The following is a 19267-nucleotide window of genomic DNA, read 5'->3' as shown; positions in this document are numbered from 1 at the left end:
AAGAAGCAGCAGTGCATTACTGTGAACTTGCTGGTGATTAAACACATGCCTCTTGTCATTGACTCCCTAGATTTGTTCAGTTCTGTCATAGTAGTGTGTTGCTGCTCTGGAATTCACTTTAAAGGACCACTAAATACAGTAGGATTGCATAATTATAACAAGTGGATACATTTATTTTTTCTTCCATTTTCTGGCCCACTGTACCATGTGACAGATGTCAGCCAATCACAGACCAATATAGGTAATACCCTGTGAGCTTGTGCACATGCTCAGTAGGAGGTGGTGCTTAAAAAAGTGTGTATACAAAATTTGGTAATGGATGTAAATTAGAAAGATTCTTTAAATTGTGTGCTCTTTATGAATCATGAAAGTTTAATTTTGACTTGAGTTTCCCTTTTAACTATATGTTTAAAACCCATTTGCAGGGGCTAAACACAGTTATACACAAGTAATCGTGAAATAATAGTTTAATTTTTGTAATTTTTCATTTTTTGTCTTGTTTGCATCCCGTGCAGTAGTAAATTAGTGTCAGGGTTTTTTCCTGCTTGGTTTGCCATGTGCTGCTGGCAGCCATTTTACTCGACTCTTTTGCTGACTCTGGTGCATACTGTGTGATGCTGCTCATTTCCTGCACTTCCTTTTATGGCCAGACTGGTGTACATCATCCGTGTGAGACAGGATGCAGTCTCAGAATTGTGATGTCATCACTTATTATTTAAAGGGCCTCTGTTCAGTATGCTTTGCCCTTGCGTTGTCTCAGACCTGTTTGTGAGAGCTCCTGTGTATTACCTGGCTGTCTGACGTCCCTCCTGGTTCCTGATCCCTGGCTTGTTCCTGACTCTGCTGTTCTCCTTGTTCCTGATTCCGTCTTGTCTGACTATTCGCTTTGGCTCCTTACTCGGCTCGTCTGACTACCAGCTCTGGTTTTGATTCCTGGCTTATTTGACTTGTGGACTTTTTATTATGTTTTGCTTTTAATAAAGGTGTGATTATTTTTGCACTTCTTGTCTCAGTCTGTTTCCTGGCACCCTGACATTATGCAAGGGCCATGAATCCTGATGGTGCTAATAATCCTCATTTACCTGCCATAATTTCCAGGATGGATGAACAGGATCACTGCTTGGATCAATTTGCACTAGCCCTGCAAACCCTGCTGACTCGCACTGCACATTTGGACCAAAGTGTCCTGCACGTTATGGCTGCTCCTGTTTCCGCTGCTGCACCTAGTTCTACCAGGAGCATGTACGCTTCTGCACCTCTACCTCAGCGTTATGGAGGCAATCCTAATCAGTGCAGAGGGTTTTTGAACCAGGTGGGCATTTACTTTGAGATGGTACCACAGGCTTTTCCCTCTGACAGAGCTATATGGTGGGATTTCTCATCTCGTTACTCTGACACAGCTCTTTCAAGGATTGCTTGCGGAAGCCTCCTATTCCGTTGTCTCCTACGTTTTCGTTCCCACCCATGCCTCCCTCTCCTCCCATGCTTCCTGGCCCGAGTCACCAGGTACTGCTGAGCCAATGCATTTGGGATTCACACGTCTCTCCGCGGCGGAGAGGGCCTTTAGGAGGAGGGAGGGGCTCTGCCTCTATTTTGGGTTACAGGGCCACCTTTTGAAGTCTTGTCCTATACGGCCGGGAAACGCTCACACCTAAGGTCCTGTCGGGGCAGACCTTAGGTGGTTTGTCCTCGTGCCCGGAACCGCTAAAGGAGAAACCTTTGGTTACGGTTGTCCTTTCCTGGGTGGACTCCTCCATAGTCACCCAGGCTCTTGTTGACTCCGATGCGGGCTATTTCATTGACAGTGCTTTTGTATCAAAGCACTCCATTCCTGTTTTACCTCGGTCCATTCCGCTTGCTATTGAGACCATTGATGGCAGGTCCCTTCAGCCCGCACTCGTTACTCACGAAACTGCTCCGTTATCCATGGCGGTTGGGGCTCTCCATTTTGAAACCCTCCAGTTCCAGGTGATAAACTCTCCACATTTTCCGGTTGTTCTGGGTTATCGCTGGCTCCAAAAGCACAATCCCAGTCTCGACTGGCATAGGTCCGAAATTTTGTCGTGGTCTCCGCAATGTATTTCCACTTGTCTTCAGAAAACAGTTAGTCTTGTGCACTTCTTCGTTATCTCATTTGCCAGAGGAGTACCGAGAGTTCCTAGACATTTTTGACAAGGTGCGTGCCGGTACGTTGCCTCCTCACCGGTCTTACCATTGTGCCATAGACCTGCAACCCGGAGCCATTCCTCCTTGGGCCGGGTTTACATTCTGTCTGTTGCGGAGAATTGTGCTATGGAGGAGTATGTTGCCGATGCTCTGTCGCGGGGGATAATCCGCATATCCTGCTCTCCTGCAGGGACTGGCTTCTTCTTTGTGAAAAAAAAAAGGGTGGCGAGTTAAGACCATGCATCGATTTATAGGGGTCTTAATCGTCTTACCATTAAGAATGCTTACCCTATTCCGCTCATTACAGAACTCTTTGACCGCCTCAAGGGAGCTACGGTCTTTACTAAACTTGATTTTTCTAAACAAGCCATTTAGAAAGACGTACAGAGATGTACAGGGTATGTTGCTGGTTGTTAAGGGGTTATGCTATATGTGTTCACTAATATAGCTGTGGCAGTCTTCCTGATCAGCAAATGAGCTTCTATCTCAGACAAGATATATGCACACATGCATTTGTTTAGTTTCAGAATCAAACTAAACAGTATTAGCTTAATGCTTGTTTCATGCAAATAAAGTTTTAAACTATTTCAAAATGTTTTTATATACTTGATAATGTTCCTGGACGCATATCCATCACCAGAGAGAGCACAAAGTCTCGTATACTTACTAAATTAGAACTGCATCAAGCAATCATCCTTCAACTGATTTGGTGCCCTGTAGAAACCTTGCCATGGTCCTTATTCTGTTCTGTTAATCCCTGGTTGTATCAAGAAAAGAATAAAAACGAGCAGCTTAGCATCATTGCCACTATGAATATTGCTGAAAATAATGTGGGTGAAGCAAGTTGTGCTTTCTCCTTGATTGCAACATGTTGCAGCTTTTTCTCTGGCAACCAAAAGTTTAACCATGTAACTTTTGAGCTGGTGATATTATTGCAGATTAAACATTATCTCAGCAGTATTGTTCTGGGTACAGATATTTTGCATTGGCGCAACATATTTCCTGCGTCATTTATGTTCTTGCGTATTTCCTTTTGTCCTATAGCTCTATCATCACAATTTCTTTTCAAACTATTTCCTATAGACCAATGAACAGTAGGTTGTCATTTTAGCATAAATATGTTTTTTCCCTTTATAAGCTTTAGCTAAGTTGGTAATCAAAGCATAAATATGTTTTTTCCCTTTATAAGCTTTAGCTGAGGTGGTAATCAAAGCAGAATTTATTCAAATCCCTTTCTTGCTTTAATTCTTTGGGATTAAAGGTTATGCGGAATAGAATGATTTGTTGCTCATTTAGCATAATCCTCGACATGTGTGTTTTTTCTTCCTGCTATAGAAGCTGACAAAGCTGAAGTAAGCCGCTTTTCTAAGAACTTCCTTCCAATCCTGTTCAACTTGTACAGTCAGCAGCCAGCACCAGGAGAGGGAGCTGCTTCCAAGTTTCCAGTGTTGGACACTGTCAAGTCCTATCTCACAATCACTGATGAACAGGTGAATTATTTCATTATTGACGCTGATAACTTTATTTTTTCCCACAGCTGTTTTTTTTGTGATTTTTTTGTTTGTTTTTTACATGATCAGCGATAAAATGTTTGTTTTTATGACATTTTCAATTTGTGTATATTAAAGGGATATTAAAGTTAGCTTTTTATTTAATTTTGCAGCAGAAAATTTCACTGCATTGCATTAGGTCTGCAAAGAAAATTAATATTTTTAATGGATTTTGTTAGAAAAGGTTCCACTGCTTTGTAGTCTCAGGACACACCCTTTGAAATGCGTCTTGGATGTTTATCTGACTTACGTTACTGTAGGCAGTTAGAAACCGATATAAACGCGCTGCTGCACATATCGGCCAGTTCCTGGGCAGCATGTTAGAGTGTCTGCATTCCAGATAATGCACTTTAGCGGGGTATTGGAAATGCTAAAATAGAGTTAAATTACAGAAAAAGCAGGCAAAATGAACTATGAAACTGCATTGCAAAGATTTTAAAAAATTATTTATTTATGTATCAATAAAAATTGTATGAGGAATACAATGGAGTTTAATGCTCCTATTTAAAAAGGAATCTGATTAATACAATTAATCTAACATTTTCCTTTTGTTGTAAAAATATTTTAAAATAATTTTAATGTCTAAAGAAATTAAATTACTGTTTTGACTTCTATAAGATGGTCTGTGATCTTTGTAGTGTTTCTTTCCTATGGCATGGAGAGTCCACAAAATCATTCCAATTACTAGTTGGATTTCTCTTGTAAGGTGTATCCAGTCCACGGATCATCCATTACTTGTGGGATATTCTCCTTCCCAACAGGAAGCTGCAAGAGGATCAACCACAGCAAAGCTGTCTATATAGCTCCTCCCCTAGCTGCCACCTCCAGTCATTCTCTTGCAGCTCTCGAAAGGGAAGTAGCTAGAGATATGTGGTGACTTAGTGTAGTTTATCTTCAATCAAAAGTTTATTTTTAAATGGTACCGGCGTTGTACTGTTTTTACCTCAGGCAGAAATTAGAAGAAGAGTTTTGCCTGAGGTTTTCGATGATCTTAGCAGGTTGTAACTAAGATCCACTGCTGTTCTCACACATAACTGAAGAGTATGGGAAAACTTCAGCTGGGGGAACGGCTGGCAGAATTAACTGCCCTGAGGTATGTTCAGTATATTTTTTTCTAGAGAGATAAGAAGTCTAGAAAATGCTGACAGTGCCTGATATATTTAAGGTAAGCCTGATTGCAGTGATTTAATAAACGACTGGCATCATGCTTTCAGTAAAGGGTAATATTCATGTTCCTTTCTCTTATGGCTTAGTATGTTAAACGTTTACAAGATTTATAAAGAACGTTTTTTACTAAGGGTGATAAATATTTATTTGGGGGCCTAGTTTTCCACATGGCTGTTATTTTACTCTTAGGAGTAGTTTTTAAGGCCCTCTGACTTTGAGTGCATGGTGGGAGGGGCCTATTTCTTTCATGTAATTAACAAGAGTCCATGAGCTAGTGACGTATGGGATATACATTCCTACCAGGAGGGGCAAAGTTTCCCAAACCTTAAAATGCCTATAAATACACCCCTCACCACACCCACAAATCAGTTTTACAAACTTTGCCTCCGATGGAGGTGGTGAAGTAAGTTTGTGCTATATTCTACGTTGATATGCGCTCCGCAGCAAGTTGGAGCCCGGTTTTCCTCTCAGCGTGCAGTGAATGTCAGAGGGATGTGAGGAGAGTATTGCCTATTGAATGCAGTGATCTCCTTCTACGGGGTCTATTTCATAAGGTTCTCTGTTATCGGTCGTAGAGATTCATCTCTTACCTCCCTTTTCAGATCGACGATATACTCTTATATTTACCATTTCCTCTACTGATTCTCGTTTCAGTACTGGTTTGGCTTTCTACAAACATGTAGATGAGTGTCCTGGGGTAAGTAAGTCTTATTTTCTGTGACACTCTAAGCTATGGTTGGGCACTTTATTTATAAAGTTCTAAATATATGTATTCAAACATTTATTTGCCTTGACTCAGAATGTTCAACTTTCCTTATTTCCAGACAGTCAGTTTCATATTTGGGATTATGCTTTAATTATCATATTTTTTCTTACCTCAAAAATTTGACTTTTTTCCCTGTGGGCTGTTAGGCTCGCGGGGGCTGAAAATGCTTCATTTTATTGCGTCATTCTTGGCGCGGACTTTTTTGGCGCAAAAATTCATTTCCGTAAGACTTCTAGTCTATTTGTTATCTTTTCCGGTTCTAGGAAAGGCCAGAAAGCTTCTGCCATTTCTTTGGCATCTTGGTTGAAATCTTTAATTCATCTTGCCTATGTTGAGTCGGGTAAAATTCCGCCTCAAAGAATTACAGCTCATTCTACTAGGTCAGTTTCTACTTCCTGGGCGTTTAGGAATGAAGCTTCGGTTGACCAGATCTGCAAAGCAGCAACTTGGTCCTCTTTGCATACTTTTACTAAATTCTACCATTTTGATGTATTTTCTTCTTCTGAAGCAGTTTTTGGTAGAAAAGTTCTTCAGGCAGCGGTTTCAGTTTGAATCTTCTGCTTATGTTTTTTGTTAAACTTTATTTTGGGTGTGGATTATTTTCAGCAGGAATTGGCTGTCTTTATTTTATCCCTCCCTCTCTAGTGACTCTTGTGTGGAAAGATCCACATCTTGGGTAGTCATTATCCCATACGTCACTAGCTCATGGACTCTTGTTAATTACATGAAAGAAAACATAATTTATGTAAGAACTTACCTGATAAATTCATTTCTTTCATATTAACAAGAGTCCATGAGGCCCACCCTTTTTTGTGGTGGTTATGATTTTTTTGTATAAAGCACAATTATTCCAATTCCTTATTTTATATGCTTCGCACTTTTTTTCTTATCACCCCACTTCTTGGCTATTCGTTAAACTGATTTGTGGGTGTGGTGAGGGGTGTATTTATAGGCATTTTAAGGTTTGGGAAACTTTGCCCCTCCTGGTAGGAATGTATATCCCATACGTCACTAGCTCATGGACTCTTGTTAATATGAAAGAAATGAATTTATCAGGTAAGTTCTTACATAAATTATGTTTTTCGCGCTCTAATTGCGCAGTTATTTTTACATTCTGAGACATCCAGCTTCCCTGAAGGAGTCCCCTGACATATTGGACCTCTGTAAAGTGTTTTTGTGACTACAAAAGTCGTTTTATGGGAAGGTAGGAGCCACAGTAGAGCTGTGGCAGTTTGCTTGTGACTGTTATAACGGCTTTATCGTTTTTTTGCTTTATTTTTTAGCCTGAGGGGTTAATCATCCATTTGCAAGTGGGTGCAATGCTATTTTAGTCTAGTATATACACTGTAAAAATTTCATAGTTAACTGCTTTTCTCTTGTAAGGTGTATCCAGTCCACGGATTCATCCTTTACTTGTGGGATATTCTCCTTCCTAACAGGAAGTGGCAAAGAGAGCACACAGCAGAGCTGTCCATATAGCTCCCCCTCTAGCTCCACCCCCCAGTCATTCTCTTTGCCGGCTCTAAGCAATAGGGTCTCTCTCGGAAGGGTAAAGTGAATGTGGTGTTAGATTTGTAGTTTTTGTTCTACAAGCAAAAGTTTGTTATTTTTAAATGGTACCGGTTTGTACTATTTACTCTCCAGCAGAAAAGGATGAAGATTGCTGCAGAGAGGAAGATGATTTTAGCATGTTGTAACTAAAATCCACTGCTGTTCCCGCACAGGACTGAGGAGTACAAGAAAACTTCAGTTGGGGGGAACGGTTTGTAGATTAGGCTGCAATAAGGTATGTTCAGTCATTTATTTCTAGACAAGACTGTGATAATGCTAGAAAAGGACTGATAAGATCCCCATGAGGGAAGGGTAAGCTTTATTCAGAGACTAAGTATGGAATTACAAGCTTACATAACAGGGCTAATTTATGCTGGTTGACACTTTTTTATGGGTTGACACTTTTTTATGGCAAACGGTTTTTACTTATAAACATTGTTTTTGAGACACTTAGAAGGTCCCTTTGGGTTTCTTTCAGGGGTTGTTACCCACATGGCTAATTTTATAACTCCTAGGAGTGTTTCTTTAGGCCTCACAGCACCGGAGTAAGGTGGGAGGGGCCTATTTTTGCGCCTCAGATGCGCAGTTAGATTGACTAGATCTTCAGGCTGTGTTCACATGGTGGCTCCTGCTACAGTTTGAGGACCCATAAGAAGCTTTTTTCCCCATAAATCCGACTCCTGAGGGAAGGTAGGGCCACAGCAGAGCTGTGGCAAGGTGCTAAATTTGTTTTAACCGGTCTGTTATTTTTTTGCTAGTTGTGCAATCTTACCAATGCCTTAGGTACATACTGTGAAAATTTCAGAAAGTTTGGTGCATTTATCACTGTTTTGGAAAATTGTGTGCCTTTTTTATTTCTTAACGGCACAGTAACGTTTTTTTGCAAAGTGTGTTTTTGCTTGATTAATGTGATTTCTAAGCCTGTTTGAAAGAGATTATCTCAGAAATCACTGGGGGAAAAGGCCATGCTCTCCCTCAGGACAAGTCCTTTAAGACAAAGAACAAACAAAATAATTTTCGTTCCTTTCGAAATTTCAGGAGCGGTCTCGCTTCATCCTCCCCTGCTGCAAAGCAAGAGGGTAACACTTCACAACCCAGGGCAGCCTGGAAACCTTACCAGGGCTGGAACAAGGGTAAACAGGCCAAGAAGACTGCAGCTGCCTCCAAGACAGCATGAAGGGGTAGCCCCCGATCAGGGACCGGATCTAGTAGGGGGCAGACTCTCTCTTCGCTCAGGCCTGGGCAAGGGACGTACACGATCCCTGGGCCTTAGAGATTGTATCCCAGGGATATCTTCTAGAATTCAAGGACTCCCCTCCAAGGGGAAGGTTCCATATTTCTCGTCTGTCTACAGACACGACAAAGAGGCGTTCTTACGCTGTGTAGAAAACCTACATCCAATGGGAGTGATCCACCCAGTTCCAATTGCGGAACAAGGGCTGGGATTTTACTCAAACCTGTTTGTGGTTCCCAAAAAAGAAGGAACTTTCAGACCAATCCTGGATCTCAAAATTCTAAACAAATTCCTCAGAGTCCCATCATTTAAGATTGAGACCATTCGGACAATCTTACCAATGATCCAGGAGGGTCAATATATGACTACCGTGGATCTAAAGGATGCGTATCTACACATTCCTATCCATAAAGATCATCACCAGTTTCTCAGGTTTGCCTTGGACAAGCATTTTCAGTTTGTGGCTCTCGATTTCGGGTTGGCCACTGCTCCCAGAATTTTCACAAAGGTGCTAGGGTCCCTCCTGGCGGTGCTAAGACCGCGGGGCATAGCAGTGGCGCCTTATCTAGACGACATCTTAATTTAGGCGTCAACTTTCCAAAGAGCCAAGTCTCACACGGAAATCGTAGTGGCCTTTCTGAGGTCTCACGGGTGGAAAGTGAGCATCAAAAAGAGTTCTCTCTCCCCCCTCACAAGAGTTTCCTTCCTAGGAACACTAATAGACTCGGTAGAAATGAAAATATTTCTGATGGAGGTCAGAAAGTTAAAACTCCTAACTACTTGCCGAGCTCTTCATTCCATTCCTCGGCCGTCTGTAGCTCAGTGCATGGAGACAATCGGACTAATGGTAGCGGCAATGGACATAGTCCCTTTTGCACGGATACACCTCAGACCACTGCAACTATGCATGCTCAAACAGTGTAATGGGGATTATGCAGATTTGTCTCCTCAAATACATTTGGACCAGGGGACCAGAGATTCTCTTGGCTGGTGGTTGTCTCAGGATCACCTGTCTCAGGGAATGTGTTTCCGCAGACCAGAGTGGATCATCGTAACGACCGACGCCAGTCTGTTGGGCTGGGGTGCTGTCTGGGACTCCCTGAAACCTCAGGGCTTATGGTCTCGGGAAGAAGCTCTTCTCCCGATAAACATTCTGGAACTGAGGGCGATATTCAACGCTCTTCAGGCATGGCCTCAGCTAGCTGCGGCCAAATTCATCAGATTTCAGTTGGACAGCATCACGACTGTAGCTTACATCAACCATCAAGGGGGAACGAGGAGTCCCCTAGCAATGATGGAAGTAACCAAAATAATCAGGTGGGTAGAGGATCACTCTTGCCACCTCAGCAATTCACATCCCAGGAGTAGACAACTGGGAAGCAGATTTTTTAAGTCGTCAGACTTTTCATCCGGGGGAGTGGGAACTCCACCCGGAGGTATTTGACCAGCTGACTCAGCTATGGGGCACTCCAGAATTGGATCTGATGGCGTCCCGTCAGAATGCGAAACTTCCTCTTTACGGGTCCAGGTCCCGGGATCCCCTGGCGGTGTTGATAGATACTCTAGCAGCGTCTTGGTCCTCCAATCTGGCCTATGTGTCTCCACCGTTTCCTCTCCTTCCTCGTCTGGTTGCCAGAATCAAGCAGGAGAGGGCGTCTGTGATTCTAATAGCGCCTGCGTGGCCACGCAGGACTTGGTATGCAGACCTAGTGGAAATGTCATCCGTTCCACCATGGACTCTGCCAATGAGGCAGGACCTTCTACTTCAAGGTCCTTTCAAACATCCAAATCTAATTTCTCTGCGTCTGACTGCTTGGAGATTGAACGCCTAATTCTATCTAAGCGTGGTTTCTCTGAGTCGGTTATCAATACCCTGATTCAGGCTAGAAAGCCTGTCACCAGGAAAATCTACCGTAAGATTTTGCGAAAATCTTTGTTGGTGCGAATCCAAGGGTTACTCATGGAGTAAGATTAGGATTCCTAGGATATTGTCCTTTCTCCAAAAAGGATTGGAGAAAGGATTATCAGCTAGTTCCTTAAAAGGACAGATATCTGCTTTGTCTATTCTTTTACACAAACGTCTGGCAGAGGTACCAGACGTTCAAGCGTTTAGTCAGGATCAAGCCTGTTTATAGACCTGTGGCTCCGCCATGGAGTCTGAATTTAGTTCTTTCAGTTCTGCAAGGGGTTCCGTTTGAACCTTTACATTCCATAGATATTAAACTTTTATCTTGGAAAGTTTTGTTTTTGGTAGCTATCTCTTCTGCTCGAAGAGTTTGAGTTATCTGCTTTGCAGTGTGACTCACCTTACTTGGTGTTCCACGCAGATAAGGTAGTTTTGCGTACCAAACCCGGTTTTCTTCCTAAAGTTGTGTCTAATAAGAATATTAATCATGAAATTGTTGTTCCTTCTCTGTGTCCTAATCCTTCTTCGAAGAAGGAACGTCTGTTACACAATCTTGATGTGGTTCGTGCTTTAAAGTTCTATTTACAAGCAACTAAGGATTTCAGACAAACAACTTCATTGTTTGTTATCTATTCTGGTAAGAGGAGAGGTCAGAAGGCGACTGCTACCTCTCTTTCCTTTTGGCTGAAAAGCATCATCCGTTTGGCCTATGAGACTGCTGGCCAGCAGCCTCCTGAAACAATTACTGCTCACTCTACCAGAGCAGTGGCTTCCACATGGGCTTTTAAAAATGAGGCTTCTGTTGAACAGATTTGTAAGGCAGCGACTTGGTCTTCGCTGCATATTTTTTCCAAATTTTACAAATTCGATACTTTTGCTTCTTCGGAGGCTATTTTTGGGAGAAAGGTTTTACAAGCAGTGGTGCCTTCCGTTTAAGGTACCTGTCTTGTTCCCTCCCTTCATCCGTGTCCTAAAGCTTTGGTATTGGTATCCCACAAGTAAAGGATGAATCTGTGGACTGGATACACCTTACATGAGAAAACAGAATTTATGCTTACCTGATAAATTACTTTCTCTTGTGGTGCCCTGGCTATTAAGTCAGGTAGATTTTTTTGTTTAAACTACAGTCACCACTGCACCCTATGGTTTCTCCTTTTTTCTTCCTAACCTCCGGTCGAATGACTGGGGGGTGGAGCTAGAGGGGGAGCTATATGGACAGCTCTGCTGTGTGCTCTCTTTGCCACTTCCTGTTAGGAAGAATATCCCACAAGTAAAGGATGAATCCGTGGACTGGATACACCACAAGAGAAAGTAATTTATCAGGTAAGCCTAAATTCTGTTTTTTCACTGTTTTGCAGTTTATGTGATTTTTTTTTTTCCCTTAAAGGCACAGTACCGTTTTTTATATTCTGCTTTTTCACATTAAAGTGTTTTCAAAGCTTGCTGGTCTCATTACTAGTCTGTTAAACATGTCTGACATAGAGGAAACTCCTTGTTCATTATGTTTAGAAGCCATTGTGGATCCCCCTCTTAGAATGTGTACCAAATGCACTGATCTTACTATAAGTTATAAAGACCATATTCTGGCTTTAAAAGATTTATCACCAGAGGAAATTGACAAGGGGGAAGTTATGCCGACTAACTCTCCCCACGTGTCAGAACCTATAACTCCCGCTCAAGGGACGCCAAGTACATCTAGCGCGCCCATAGCGTTTACCTTACAAGACATGGCGGCAGTTATGGATCATACCCTTACAGCGGTATTGTCCAAACTGCCAGGTTTACAAGGAAAGCGAGACAGCTCTGGGGCTAAGAAAATTACAGAGCTCTCTGACGCTTTAGTAGCTATGTCTGATATACCCTCACAAATTGCAGAAGCTGAGGCAGGAGAGCTTCTATCTGTGGGTGATTTTTCTGACTCAGGGAAGACACTTCAACCTGATTCTGATATGTCTACATTTAAATTTAAGCTTGAACACCTCCGCGTGTTGCTCAGGGAGGTTTTAGCAACTCTGGATGACTGTGACGCCATTATAGTCCCAGAGAAATTGTGTAGATTGGATAAATACTATGCAGTGCCTGTTTACACTGATGTTTTTTCAATACCTAAGAGGTTTTCAGAAATTATTACTAAGGAATGGGATAGACCAGGTGTACCGTTCTCTCCCTCTCCTGTTTTTAAAAAGATTTTTCCCATAGATGCCGCTACACGGGACTTGTGGCAAACGGTCCCTAAGGTGGAGGGAGCAGTCTCTACCCTAGCTAAGCGTACAACTATCCCCGTCGAGGACAGTTGTGCTTTTCTAGATCCAATGGATGAAAAATTAGAGGGTTACCTTAAGAAAATGTTAATTCAACAAGGTTTTATTCTCCAGCCCCTTGCATACATTGCCCCTGTCACTGCTGCTGCGGCCTTCTGGTTTGAGTCTCTAGAAGAGGCTCTACAGGTAGAAACCCCATTGGATGATATCCTTGACAAGCTAAAATCTCTTAAGCTAGCCAATTCATTTGTTTCTGACGCCGTTGTTCATTTAACCAAACTAACGGCTAAGAACTCAGGTTTTGCTATTCAGGCGCGTAGGGCGTTATGGCTTAAATCCTGGTCAGCTGACGTTACTTCAAAGTCTAAGCTTCTCAACATTCCCTTCAAGGGGCAGACCCTATTCGGGCCTGGACTGAAGGAGATCATTTCTGATATTACTGGAGGAAAAGGTCACGCCCTTCCTCAGGATAGGTCCAACAAATTAAGGACCAAACAGACTAATTTTCGTGCCTTTCGAAACTTCAAGAGTGGCGCAGCTTCAACTTCCTCTAATACAAAACAAGAGGGAAATTTTGCCCAGTCCAAGCCGGTCTGGAGACCTAACCAGGCTTGGAACAAAGGAAAGCAGGCCAAAAAACCTGCTGCTGCCTCTAAGACAGCATGAAAGATCAGCCCCCGATCCGGCAACGGATGTCCAGGATCCCTGGGTGTTGGAAATTGTGTCCTAGGGATATCTTCTGGACTTCAAAGCTTCTTCCCCAAAAGGAAGATTTCATCTCTCACAATTATCTGCAAACCAGATAAAGATAGAGGCATTCTTACATTGTGTTCAAGACCTCCTAGTTATGGGAGTGATCCACCCAGTTCCAAAGGAGGAACAGGGGCAAGGCTTCTATTCAAATCTGTTTGTAGTTCCCAAGAAAGAGGGAACCTTCAGACCAATCTTAGATCTCAAGATCCTAAACAAATTTCTCAGGGTCCCATCCTTCAAGATGGAGACTATTCGAAACAATCCTACCTATGATCCAGGAGGGTCAATATATGACTACCGTGGACTTAAAGGATGCTTATCTTCATATTCCGATACACAGAGATCATCAACGGTTTCTCAGGTTCGCCTTCCTAGACAGGCATTACCAGTTTGTGGCTCTTCCCTTTGGGTTAGCTACGGCACCAAGAATCTTTACGAAGGTTCTGGGGTCACTCCTGTCGGTCCTAAGGCCGCGGGCTATAGCAGTAGCCCCTTACCTAGACGACATTCTGATACAGGCGTCGATTTTTCAAATGGCCAAGTCCCATACGGACATTGTTCTGGCATTCTTGAGGTCTCATTGGTGGAAAGTGAACTAAGAAGAAAAGAGTTCTCTTTCCCCTCTCACAAGAGTTTCCTTCCTAGGAACTCTAATAGATTCTGTAGAAATGAAGATTTACCTGACAGAGGCCAGTTTGTCAAAACTTCTAAATTTCTGCCGTGTTCTTTATTCTACTTCTCGCCCTTCAGTGGCTCAGTGTATGGAAGTAATCGTCTTAATGGTAGCGGCAATGGACATAGTGCCGTTTGCCCACCTACATCTCAGACCGCTGCAACTCTGCATGCTCAGTCAGTGGAATGGGGATTACACAGATTTGTCCCCTCTACTAAATCTGGATCAAGAGACCAGGGATTCTCTTCTCTGGTGGCTATCTCGGGTCAATCTGTCCAAGGGTATGACCTTCCGCAGGCCAGATTGGACAATAGTAACGACAGATGCCAGCCTTTTGGGCTGGGGTGCAGTCTGGAACTCCCTGAAGGCTCATGGACTCAGGAGGAGGCACTTCTTCCGATAAACATTCTGGAATTAAGAGCGATATTCAATGCTCTTCAGGCTTGGCCTCAGCTTGCTGCAGTCAGGTTCATCAGATTTCAGTCAGACAATATCACGACTGTAGCCTACATCAACCATCAAGGGGGAACAAGGAGTTCCCTAGCAATGTTGGAGGTTTCAAAAATAATTCTATGGGCAGAGGTTCACTCTTGCCTTCTATCAGCTATCCATATCCCAGGAGTAGAGAACTGGGAGGCGCATTTTCTAAGTCGACAGACTTTTTCATCCGTGGGAGTGGGAACTCCATCCGGAGGTGTTTGCGCAGTTGATTCAACTTTGGGGCAAACCAGAACTGGATCTCATGGCGTCTCGTCAGAACGCCAAGCTTCCTTGTTACGGATCCAGGTCCAGGGATCCCAAGGCAGCACCGATAGATGCTCTAGCAGCGCCTTGGTCCTTCAACCTGGCTTATGTGTTTCTACCGTTTCCTCTGCTCCCTCGTCTGATTGCCAAGATCAAGCAGGAGAGAGCTTCGGTGATTTTGATAGCACCTGCGTGGCCACGCAGGACTTGGTATGCAGATCTGGTGGACATGTCAACCTTTCCACCATGGACTCTGCCGCTGAGACAGGACCTTCTACTTCAGGGTCCTTTCAACCATCCAAATCTAATTTCTCTGCGTCTGACTGCTTGGAGATTGAACGCTTGATTTTATCAAAGCGTGGTTTCTCCGAGTCGGTCATTGATACCTTAATACAGGCGCGAAAGCCTGTAACCAGGAAAATCTATCATAAGATATGGTGTAAATATCTTCATTGGTGTGAATCCAAGGGTTACTCATGGAGTAAAGTCAGGATTCCTAGGATATTATCATTTTTACAAGAAGGATTGGAGAAGGGTTTGTCAGCTAGTTCCTTAAAGGGACAGATTTCTGCTCTGTCTATTCTTTTGCACAAACGTCTGGCTGAGGTTCCAGATGTTCAGGCGTTCTGTCAGGCTTTGGTTAGAATCAAGCCTGTGTTTAAACCTGTTGCTCCGCCATGGAGTTTAAATTTAATTCTTAAAGTTCTTCAAGGGGTTCCGTTTGAACCTTTGCATTCCATAGATATTAAGCTCTTATCTTGGAAAGTTCTGTTTTTAGTAGCTATCTCCTCGGCTCGAAGAGTTTCGGAGTTATCTGCTTTACAATGTGATTCCCCTTATCTCGTTTTCCACGTAGATAAGGTAGTGTTACGTACCAAACCTGGTTTTCTACCTAAGGTGGTATCTAATAAGAATATCAATCAGGAGATTGTTGTTCCATCACTGTGTCCTAATCCTTCTTCAAAGAAGGAACGTCTATTACACAATCTTGACGTGGTTCGTGCTTTAAAGTTTTATTTACAAGCTACTAAAGATTTTCGTCAAACATCTGCATTGTTTGTTGTCTACTCTGGACAGAGGAGAGGCCAAAAGACTTCGGCAACTTCTCTTTCTTTTTGGCTAAGAAGTATAATCCGCTTAGCTTATGAGACTGCTGGCCAGCAGCCTCCTGAAAGAATTGCAGCTCATTCTACTAGAGCGTTAGCTTCCACATGGGCTTTTAAGAATGAGGCTTCTGTTGAACAGATTTGTAAGGCGGCGACTTGGTCTTCGCTTCATACTTTTTCTAAATTCTACAAATTTGATACTTTTGCTTCTTCGGAGGCTATTTTTGGGAGAAAGGTCTTACAGGCAGTGGTGCCTTCCGTTTAAGCTCCTGCCTTGTCCCTCCCTTCATCCGTGTCATATAGCTTTGGTATTGGTATCCCACAAGTAATGGATGATCCGTGGACTGGATACACCTTACAAGAGAAAACAAAATTTATTCTTACCTGATAAATTTATTTCTCTTGTGGTGTATCCAGTCCATGGCCCGCCCTGTCATTTTAAGGCAGGTGTTTTTTATTTATTTTTAAACTACAGTCACCACTGCACCCTATAGTTTCTCCTTTCTCTTGCTTGTCTTCGGTTGAATGACTGGAGGTGGCAGTTAGGGGAGGAGCTATATAGACAGCTCTGCTGTGGATGATCCTCTTGCAGCTTCCTGTTGGGAAGGAGAATATCCCACAAGTAATGGATGATCCGTGGACTGGATACACCACAAGAGAAATACATTTATCAGGTAAGCATAAATTTTGTTTTTCACTTCAGGCCAGCAGGAGGCGGCAAAGAGCACCCCAGCAAAACTGTTAAGTGTCATTTCCCTTACCCATAACCCCCAGTCATTCTCTTTGCCTCTGTCAAGGGAGGATGTGCGAAGAAGGTGTCTGAAGATATTTAATCCTTTTACAAGTACTTTTCCCTGCAAGCAAGGATTGGGGCTATGCTGTGTCCATGTCATCTCTTTAGTAAGAGTAATGGTGGCTTTTAGCAGTTGGAAGACGGCGAGGCAGTCTTTGCTTACCTTCCAATAAGTATGCTACCCCTAATTAGAAAACCAGGGTTGGTTACTCTGTTTTTTCTTTTCTACCCAGGTCCCTGTCAGTGAGCTGATGAAGCTGGCTACACCTGGAGGTGCTGTTTTCTGCTCCACAGCAGAAGACCCTGGAGGGTAAGTCCTTTTATATTTCTTATTTAAATCCTTCCCTTGGCAGATAAGTGTTACTGTCATCAGAGACAGGGTGGACATTTAACGGTGACCAGCTGGCACATCCATTGCCCTATAATATGGATCTGGAAACTTGGTTATATCCCCGGCTGGGGATATCGGTGATTAAAGAGGAGCTTTTATCTATCCGGCATCTCCTTAGCAGGATCCGGTTCCCCCATTAGAGTCAGCCTTTTTATTATGTGGGGATACTTATTATGGAGTATCTACAATTACCTCCATTACATTTTTCTTTCTGTTCCTCTTTTGCAGCAGTGGCACCTCCGGCTATAATATGACAGGACACTGCCGCTGACTGTTATGCATTCCATGTTATGTGAGGAAATGGAGCGTGTGATCTCGGAAATTTTGTTTTAGGGGTGTTTTATGCTATACTCCTAGTGTGGGTTCATTTATACATATCCCTCCTTGTAGAGCCTTTATTGGCGTGGAAAGCAGCCGTTACTGTTTTATCCACCTTATTTTGATAATGTATTTTCCTATTTAGCGATCTTTTCTCAGTATGTAACTTTTCTCTGCGTGAACGGCAGATAGTTACGCAGCTGAGAATAGATTGGCGCCATTTGTCTATTCCACTCTGTAGGGCCTTAACTCGACTGTATACCTCACAGGACGACAGCGCAGACCGAAAAGTGTATAGCTACTCTTTACATGAGTTTTTGTCCGTATGCTTATTGGTAACTGAGCAATAGCATAACGGTTTTCAGAAAGGCAGTATGAGGAAAAAATGTTTTCTTTCGAATGCGCTTTTATGTTAAAAATGGCGGTGCCAGTTTCTCATGTTGACAGCTAGGCTGTAGTTATGGCGGCTTGTGTTGCAGTGTCATTTAATCGCTTTTTAGCGCCATGTGTTGTCACTCCTTGCAACTCTCTTAGGTTGAGACTTTGCTTTTACCCTATCTGTATTAGAACAGCTGAGAAAATGTTTTTACACTATGATGTGTCTAGTGGACTTTATCAGTTCACACTAGAGTGCAAAGTGAAATGGTCGCTTAAAGGGACACTGAACCCAAATTTTTTCTTTTGCGATTCAGATAGAGCATGCATTTTTTTTTTTTAATTATTTATTTATAGCCAACAAGGTGTACAATCAAATAAATTCAACCTCTTATGCCTCGCAGGGCCAGGTAAAACATAATATATTGCAAAGCAAGACAATTTTAAATTGAAAATTTCACATTTCACATACCAAATTACTAATTCCCTTATATGAAGTATTTGTACATCTAGTTGGGATTTTTCTAATTTTAAATAAAAAAAACAAACCCAATTGAACACTCATAAATTTAAATAAACACAAAAAAAAAAAAAAAAAAAGAAATTATTTCTCTATTCTCCCTCCCCCTCCATGACTATAGCTTTTGGCTGAGGAGGGTCACCATAATCCCAAAAGGACCAGTTCCGTATCTTTGAATGGATATATTAAGTATTCAATCTCGCTAGGGGATAAAGCTTTAATAAAATTCGACCACTTAGAGAAGAAACTCTTCACGTCTATGTCACTATGTAGATCGGTATCAATTTGTTCGATAATGCATTGCTTTTTTAAACAATTTTTTACCTCTGAAATACTCGGGGTTGCTTTCAGCTTCCATTTTTTCAAGATTAAATATCTAACCGCAAGTATTACCAAGGTGACTGTTTTGAGTTTATCCTGAGGCAGGCCTAGATCTGTGAGAGGAAAGATTATGTTTGGAGGAGATAATATCAAGGAGGGGACACCCACCATGTTTCTTAACCAGTACTGTATCTTTAGCCAAAAGTTTCTAATTTTTGGACAATGCCAAAACATATGAATAAGGCTAGCCGATATATATGAACATTTTGGGCATTTGTTAAAGCTGGGATTTCGGCATTTAGTCCCTTTTTCTGGAGTAAAATATGTCATGTGGAGCAATTTTACATGTGCCTCACGCCATGAGGCAGAGAGAATAGCTCGCAAGACTGCTTGACATGATGAGGTTACAACATTTGCCTGCAATGAAGTTTCCGGTAGAGCTGCTGCCCACTTGGCCTGCAACTTTTCTATTATATCTGGACCTTTAAGTGAGATAAGTTTTTGATAGATATATGATATCGAAGTTATACCACTTTTAACTAACGTAAGCCAGTTTTCAAGGAGACCTAAAGACCAATCCCAGCCAAAGTCATTTGTTAATTGAAGAGCATAGTGTCTCGCTTGGAGATAAGCATAAAAATTTTTGTTAGAAAGGTGATATTCCTCTTTAAG

The 19267-nt window shown here is 42.4% G+C and overlaps 1 protein-coding gene across 1 annotated transcript in view; it reads left to right on the top strand.

Moving 5' to 3' along the window:
- LOC128640146 (RRP12-like protein) overlaps positions 1 to 19267 on the top strand; it is a 213700-nt gene that overhangs the window by 66005 nt on the left and 128428 nt on the right. Inside the window, exon 18 of the mRNA XM_053692506.1 lies at positions 3502 to 3656. Coding sequence (XP_053548481.1) covers positions 3502 to 3656 — 155 coding nt within the window. The remainder of the gene's footprint in view (positions 1 to 3501; positions 3657 to 19267) is intronic.

The sequence above is a fragment of the Bombina bombina genome, chromosome 9 (assembly GCF_027579735.1).
Source record: "Bombina bombina isolate aBomBom1 chromosome 9, aBomBom1.pri, whole genome shotgun sequence".
In the NCBI taxonomy this organism is placed as follows: domain Eukaryota; kingdom Metazoa; phylum Chordata; class Amphibia; order Anura; family Bombinatoridae; genus Bombina; species Bombina bombina.
This window is presented reverse-complemented; position numbering and strand designations above follow the sequence as displayed.